This window comes from Triturus cristatus, chromosome 3_1 (genome assembly GCF_964204655.1).
Source record: "Triturus cristatus chromosome 3_1, aTriCri1.1, whole genome shotgun sequence".
Classification (NCBI taxonomy): domain Eukaryota; kingdom Metazoa; phylum Chordata; class Amphibia; order Caudata; family Salamandridae; genus Triturus; species Triturus cristatus.
This window is the reverse complement of record NC_140583.1, coordinates 867,347,291-867,355,709: the sequence shown is the minus strand read 5'-3', so window position 1 is coordinate 867,355,709 and position 8,419 is coordinate 867,347,291. Positions and strand designations below refer to the sequence as shown.

The following is an 8,419-nucleotide window of genomic DNA, read 5'->3' as shown; positions in this document are numbered from 1 at the left end:
TTAATCATTTATGTGTTTGTTTGATGAATGCTTGTTTCAGTAATGTTTTGCCCGAAATTGCTTAGTCTGGGGTCCCTGGATTTCAATAATCACTCAGTTAGGGCCCCTGGATTACAGTGATAATTAAGGGGGGTCTACAGAAGTCGAAAAGTTACGAACCACTGCAGTACAGAATAACAGTGAACTCGTCAACTATGCTTTATTCATCACACACGCCAGACAACGCGGAGGCTATAGCTAACAGGACTCGTTGCCCCCGGACCTTTCATTGTAGTATACGTGTTGCTACACGAGACTCTATAGTTGCTGCACAGGCACGAGCGTGTCGGTGTCCATGGAAACAGGGTGACTTCAGATCACGCAGCGCGGGATTGGAGGTGAGAAGAGCCGGTGTAGGAAGCGGTCAAGAGGGCGCACTGTACTGTACAGACTCGCCATTCTGCTTTTGCAGCTCGGCTTTAACGGCCGTCTGGAGCTACCGTCGTGAACAACAAGCCCAAGTGCCGAGGTCTTGAGCAGGTAGCTACAGTGACGCTTGAACGGCAGCTGAAACCTACACAGAGCACCAAGCACAAGGGCACTAACGCCTCTTTCCGCTCTCTCCTAGTATGGAAGTGTGGGGTACACCAGTACGGGGAACGGCCGTGCAGGTGAGGAGGTCTACATTCTTGAATCCCACTTTCCCATTTTAAGACTTTCTAAGACTGCTGTATATATTACTGTGACGTTTAAGTGTACCGATATTAATTGTATAATGCCACCCTTGCTGGCCACTTGTTGATGCACCTTGCATTTTTCAAATGTTCAATAAATAATTTAAGTGGCGACATTGTGTTTTTTTTTCTTTTTCACGCAATCGGGGAGTCTCGTGTGTTTTCTATTTCTGATACGTATTGTTCTAGAACTGGTTCTGTTATGACGCAAACATCGCATAAACAATAGACGTTTTGATTCTTACCTAGGATACCACATACGTTCCAAGTTGCGGTGCTTTTTGTGTGATGTACATTTAGTGTTTGAAAGGGTAAATTGCCTGATAGTTGGTTCGTTCCGTGCCAATAAGCATTTTGCAAATCATTTGTTTATGTTTTTTGTAGGCCCCTGGAAGGCTGGAAGTCATTGGAGCTGAAGGTACGACGACAAAACGTTGGCTGCATGCATGGATGTTGAAGTACTACAAGTATGATGTTTTGATGTTACAATAAGTCTGAAATGCTTCTGATTCCTTGGCTGTGGTATATTTTTAGAAACGTAGGTGACTACCACGTAACCTTAATAACTTTCCCCAAACTATTACCCCGCATTCTTGCTCACTTTCCTGTTGTAGGATTGCTGCTATCAAAGGTGTTTTAGTGATGTCAGTTTGAAGTTCTTACGTAGTGTGTACATTTTGCGACTTGTTATTAATACGTGTTAAGTAAAATTGTTAGTATTTTCTGAACGTGTTTAGAACTCAAAGGATTGTATGAGTCGCTGTTTTGCTGAGGTTAAGCTATATTTAAAAGTTATCACAACATATACATAGTAGATGATCTAATAGTTTATTAACAAGGTCCCATTTATTTTTACCGATAGCCTCGCCTGTGTGTGATATCCTGATTTGGGTGCAATGCATTCTCTCCCTAGTTATCTTGTACCTTCAGCTCAGCCAGTGCGTGCGTGTACGCGTGTGATGTAATAGAATGTTGGTGAGTGCCTGGCTTGGGAGATTGTCAGTTGGAGAGAGTTGGCTGAGTAGTAGGATCAGTGGCGCCCCGTGCAGGTAAGGGCGGTGGGCAGGGCAGGGTTGTGGGGGTGGAAGTGACAAACAACAGAATACGGAAAATAAAATAAATAAATAAAACCACTTACCTTACGATCTGCGTCAAAGGTGCCTCAGGGCTGTGGGGTGCATGCAGGGTGCGGGCACATGTTGTGCCCCCGGTGTGCATGCAGCCCAGTACCTGCATGGACTGCACCAGTCCATGCCTTGCAGGTCTGCCTTTGACGTGCCCATTGTGGTGCGCACGCAAAAGAACCACAACGTGACCAAAAAAGTCATGATATGGCGGGCGGTGCGCACGTTGGGTTCGCAGTCCCATACCCACACTGCCAAACTCATAAACAGGCCCAATGTCTTTAAACATTCCTGCCGACATGTAAACAAGCCCTCACAAAGACAAACAATCTGGATTTAATGTGCTAACACATGCAAAATTAGCGTGCGGCAGCGAGACCCATAGGAGGGGGCCATCAGGGACAGACAGAGAAGGCTTTAGTTTTACAGTAGTCCCTCATGCAGTTTAACAGAAGCAATGGAGTGGTGCTTGAAGTATACACCCAAACAGCCAGTATCATTAGGTGGGAGATGAACATTCTACTGGGGTGAGCCAAGACATGAATGGCAAAGTCTCTGGAAAATGGGCAAAAGAAACTGGTTAAAGAAAGCAAATAATTGAAAAAGGGTTTGGTGACCAGACATCCCAGATTTCCCCAGACAGTTCCAGTGTCAGAGGAGTGACCCAACACTTTTCTCAATTTTAAATACCTGTTCCGGTTTTGGGGCATAGTCCAAATCATCCTGCAAAGCAGCACTAATATGTAAAAGAGCATCTCTGAAGTCTGAAATAATTTAGTAACAGCCCAGGAGAAGGTTGACTGCATGCTCCCAGAAGTGGGGAGGAGGGCATGAGGTCTCAGATTAGAAGTACTGCTATAGCTAATGCTATGTAAGCGTTGCCTAGTAGTGTCTGTCTGTCTGTCTGTCTGTCTGTCCGTCCGTCCGTCCGTCCATCACCTACTGGTGGTCGCAAGTAGGTAGTTATAGTTAGGACCTGAGATATATATATATATTACCTTCTCATAGAGTCCTTCAGAACTAGCCGCAACCAGATAATATATGCAATTTTATTAAGGTGAACATTAAGCTCCTGGTGCAAAGCAAATAAAATCTTACGACTGATGCGTTCCGGCTGAAGCCTTCAAAAGGGTCTCACCGGTACTCGAAGTGGACCACATTTTATCACAGTCCTTCCTCAATCTCGCTGACCCACAAAACACTAGAGCGACAACTCCGAGAACGCTAAACAATCACTTTTTATCCTACATTTTCGAACATTATTGTCTTAATTTGTAGTCAACATAATGTTCTTGAGCGCCCTGGTTTCATGGTTCTTGTTCACAATACAATCCATTAACACAACCTCCCATGAGCATTTTGCAAATTCAGAATACACAATTTCCATTTACAATTTTTGGTAGTTTTTTATTTTTTTTAAAAACCTATTTGATTGGATTTTGAAGGTATATAATGAGCCATTGCTCGCAATGAACATGTAAAACATCGAATACATCCAAGGTACCTACATTTGTAAATGAACTGGAACCCCTGCATAACATGCAGGCTACACAACATGAACATGACACAGAACATTTAAAACCCCACAAAATTGATTTAGTTAGGACATATTCGACCACCAGTAACATTAGTATATTGTCTAAGCTGTTCAGGGACTGGGATCTCATGAGGGAGCCATTCTATACAGGGTCTATGTTCTACAGTGGCGGTTGCAATTTTTGGTAGTTTAAACATTTCAATTTAAAAAATATTATACTTACAAGATATAAAGTGCAATCATGTATTTAAATGTTTTTATTTCATCATCATACAAAAGTGCTTTGTACTTTTAAAGTGCATGATATATAATTCTTATAACACCTTCATATGCTTAGGGAATTCCCATTCAATCATCATATGAAGTGCATCATATGTATAATGTGCATAATGCATAGTTTCTCTTAAAGTGCAATTACATTCCAGGATAATCTCTATCCACTATTAAAAACACAATGCCCAATTATAAATGATATATTACAGTACATGATTATTCTCAAAGTGCATTTAACTTCTTGAATAACTACCATCATGTAAAGTACATTATGCTTTTAAAGTGCCTGTGCATCATTAATTACCTTTTTGGAGTTCTTTTTCCAAAACATCAATGTCCTTTCTAAAGGGTAACAAGTCAAAAGTATAGGAAGAGTAAAATATCATTTGAGATTAGGGGTAAAGAATGTTCCATCCAACGTTAGTTATAAAGAGAGAAAGAGAGACAAAACTGGGCGGGGAAGGGGGCGGGGAAGGAGAATAAAAGGGTATAAATAGAGGATGAAGAAGGAGGATAAGTTTATAGACCAGAGAGGGTTTTGGAGACAGGATAAATTGGCGCTAAGGCAGATGAACGGACAGATAGAGTCAGAAGAACAAAGAACCAATGCTTAACGGTGCAAACAGGTCAGGGGAATACCCAAAACCCCTGTATAAGGTGTGGGCAAAAGCCCATACCAGAACAATTATAAGCAAGTCCTATGCACACGTGACAATAGAATTTAATTTGATCATAGCAAAGATAACAGGGTTCAAAGAGCAATGGAAAGATGTTTTTTTAATTCAAAACGTTGTCTTTCATCAATACAAAGAGCGCCAGCCGACACGTGTTTCGTCAACAGTACAACAACTGTGACTCTTCAGGGCCAAATGAGCAATGTTATGTGAAAAGGATCGAAAGCCGTCGGGATTAAAAGTAAAGTAGTCTCCCACGGGTCGGTGCGACCAGGAAACCAACGGGCTGTGTATGTCGGTGCGTTAAAGCTGAGCTTGCTTCCGAAGTGCAACATATAGCTCATCATCAGTATTATGGCCCCAAGGTATTGCAGCCCCCAATGCTATTATCAGTCATGATTCCTCTTTTCTTAATTATTTCTCTTGATCCCCACCTTTCAAATTGGCTCGGAAATGCTTGATTCCATAATACTTAAATGTTGGGAGACGTCGACCATGGAATTGTTCAAAGTGGCATGCCATGGGGTAATTTTTGTCACCATCCGTAATTGCTCTCATGTGTTGGAGAATCTTTATTTTTAAATTAAAAATGGTGCTCGCCACATATAGTTTGTTGCACCCACAACTCAATATATAAACAACATGATCTGTGTTAGAAGTAGTCCTGTCATTGGTCATGACCACTTGGCCCTCCTACATCTCAAGCCATATTTGCATGCTTTGCAAGAGCTGCATGTTATGAATCCTATCATGTTCATATATAGCAAATTTCTTTGTTGTTCCTTTCCCTGATCAAAATGGCTAGATGTTTAAATATCTCCAATGATCTTGCCTTTTTGTAGGTTATCTATGGGCCCATAGACACAGTCTCCTTGAGATGTTCATCTTTTTTCAAGACATGCCATTATTTTGCAAAATCATTTTGATACTAGGTTGTGCCATATTCTATTCTAAAAATAGTATTTTCACCTTATGATTATTTTTGTTAAAAATGTTACTTGTGGGTAGAGAAACTGTTCTCTTGTCTTTTCATTAGCTCTTCTTTTAGCATTTTCTAATATGTTCCTGGGGTAACCTCTCTCAAGGTAGCGATAAAAAATATTACATATCTCCTTGTTGTATAGTGCCTCCATTAAACATATTCTTTTGGCCCTCACCATTTGACTATATGGAATACTCCACTTAAGAGTATTTGGATGGCCACTATTGGCATGCAACAGAGAGTTTATGGCAGTTGGTTTTCTGTTTATCTTTGTTGTCCGTTGATTAGCAACTACCTCCAACTCTACATCCAAGAATTCACAGCGCACCCAACGTTGTGTATTTGTAAATTGTAAGTTAAGGTTATTTTCAAGAAATGCATTCAATTCAGCTTCATTTCCTTCCCACTAGATAAATGGTCTATGAATTGAGTCCGTAGTGCAATTTTTGTGACAAATCGTTCATTTTCATCGGACAGGCCACCTCCTTCTCCCACCACCCCATGAATAAATTTGCATAGGTGGGGGAGAAGAAGGTGCCCATTGTCATACCTTGCTGCTATAAATAATATTTGCCATTAAAGATGAAAACAATGCGGGTGAGGCAATACCTTAGCATATCCAATAACATCCAAGTGTGATCAAGCCACTCTATCGATCGATCTCTTGAAAATTATTCACATGCTTGAATTCCTCTATTATGCTAAATGTAAGTATACCTTGATATTACATCCAATATAACCATTATGTATTCTTGCTACCATTCAACATGATTACATTTTCTCAAAAAGTTGATTGAATCTTTCAAATATGAGGGCAGGTTGATGACATATTCCTGTAAAAATAGATCCAGATGCCTAGTGCTGTTTCTAATAGGTTCTCCCCGGTGAATTTTGAGTGTTCTTATGTATTTTGGGAAGAATGTAAATAGTGGCAATCTTTGTCTTTTCCACTTTAAGATATTGATATTCTTCCCATTCCAAAAGATTCAGATCATACCATGATTTTAATTTTAAATGGTATTCCTTTTCCAATTCCTCCAATAAATTCCTTCGGAGGCAGGTGTAATATGAGGTGTTCAATTGCTCCTTAACATCCATTAAGTATGTTTTTTGATCCATCAGGAACATATTACCCCCCTTATCCGAGGGCTTTATAATCAGCGAGGGATTATTTCTCAAATCCTTGATATCCTTCCAATCCTTCATGGAAAAGTTATCCTTTTTTGGGGTATTTTGCCATTTCCTTCAGAGTTCATTCAGATCTTCAAAGCCCATCTCTTGAAATAAATCAATCCGGCTCCCTGGGGCAATTAGGGACAGAACTTGCTTTTTTATTTCAATCCACTTTCCACTTGATAATCCATTTGAAATCCCATTTCTCTTATAATGTTCCAGGACATTGCATCTCCTTATCCTTGATCCTCTGATCCACTTTCCGTGTTCATTTGTGTGGATGAATCCACACTATTATCAACAATGGCTTCTGCAATTTGGGACGAGTTTCCTACATCTTCCGTTGTTAATCCATAGATAGTATTGAGATTAGGGATATCTGAGATTTTAAACATTGAGAGTTTAGATTGTGTTAGAGCATTAGTAATACGTTTCTTAAGTTTCATTTGATGCAATTTGTGGAGGTTCAATTTTCTAGTGTATTTGTACAGTTCAGTTCGTGAATCTATAAAATCGGAATGCGCTTTTGGGCAGAATGTTAAACCCAAATTAAATAATCTATCTTGATTGCGATTCAACTTGACTGATGATATATTTATCAAAGGGGATTTTTAAGGATTGAGGAAGGAAAAAGGTAATGGCTGGGATGCCAGCCTGTCTCTTTTAAATGATCAAGAGCCTAGAGCCAAACATTCGGTTCGAGCAAAGCTTCAAACTTTCTTGACTCGCGCCCTATATGCCAGACCATATTGTGGAACAAATGAATAAATAAGTGCTGCACTAGAAAGTCTCTATTAATAGTAGTATCCAATAGGTTATAGTGTAGAGAATTTCTGTTAGTAATAATTGTTAGAAAAAAATAAAATCAGATTTATATAGCGAAGCTTTTTACCCCGTTAGGGTGTCCAGGCACTGTCCATGGGCACTGGGAAATTAATGATTTTCCCAGAATCACAGGATGTTGAGCCTTTCGCCAAGACTCGAACCCGAATCTCCAGATCCAGAGTTGACTGCTCTGTCCGTTGCACCACATCCTCTCCTGACACTTGTATGCAAGGGTTAAACTTTAATCATAAAGAATATGGCATGGAAGAGTGGATGACAAGGGTATAATCTGCTCTAAGAAAGTCTCCATAAAGTAGGTCCATGTAGCAAACTTTGAGTCAACTGGAAAGCAAAAACATTTGTCAAACACACACATACAGGAAAACATCCTGCATCCTAGTCATTTACTACACATCACTGTAAGCAGATATGCCTAATTCATGCAACGCGATGTTATCAGATGGCTTCATGTCACGGAGCAGCCAAAGCCCCAGTCCTAGGCTTTTATTTTACAACCAGCTACTTTCAGGTTAATTCATACATCAGGAACAAATGAAGTGCTCCATGACTAAGAAATGCAGAATTCCTCAAAATTGAGCCACAGGAGTTGGTCCATGCGCCCTAAGTGTCAAGAAGTCATTTAGCAACCTTGGCAAAAGAAATGTTAAAAATAAATGAATTAAGACCCCCAGTGGTGGCCATGTTAGGTGAGGACACATAGAACAAATTTGCCTAAGCAAAGTTTTGGTCCTAAAACCAAGTTGCCCAAGGCAGCAGATCTGGGACCCAAACAACTTGCATAACAGAATTGCAGTCTAGTGCAACTAACGTTACTTTGTGCTAGCGATTACCCTAATATATGCTAATATGATTCCAAAAAGTGTTGTTGCACAGTGACAATCTGTTAGTCTGGGATCTGGTCCTCGGCACGCGTCTGGGGTCAGCATTGTTGGCAGAGCTGCAGAAGCAAGATTCCATTCTGGTTTCTTCAATAGCTTATGCTAATTTTCTCTTCTAGGATAGCAATCTTAGTTGCATTTCCTGCAGAAGCTACTTGTGTCTACTACAACCCTCTACTGAAGTTCACATGGTTAGGGAATAAGAAAATGTTACGTTTA

The 8,419-nt window shown here is 40.3% G+C and overlaps 1 protein-coding gene across 4 annotated transcripts in view; it reads left to right on the top strand.

The window, feature by feature from the left end:
* Positions 1–331: 331 nt before the first annotated feature.
* Positions 332–8,419, top strand: part of ERICH2 (glutamate rich 2) — a 313,376-nt gene continuing 305,288 nt past the window's right edge. The window contains exons 1-3 of one of the 4 annotated variants that reach the window (XM_085646409.1): positions 332–519; positions 608–650; positions 1,098–1,180. In XM_085646409.1, coding sequence (XP_085502535.1) covers positions 609–650; positions 1,098–1,180 — 125 coding nt within the window. In that variant the 5' untranslated portion in view covers positions 332–519; position 608. Of the gene's footprint in view, positions 651–1,097; positions 1,181–8,419 lie in introns of those variants that run through there. The other 3 variants (XM_085646412.1, XM_085646410.1, XM_085646411.1) reach the window with 3 other exon arrangements.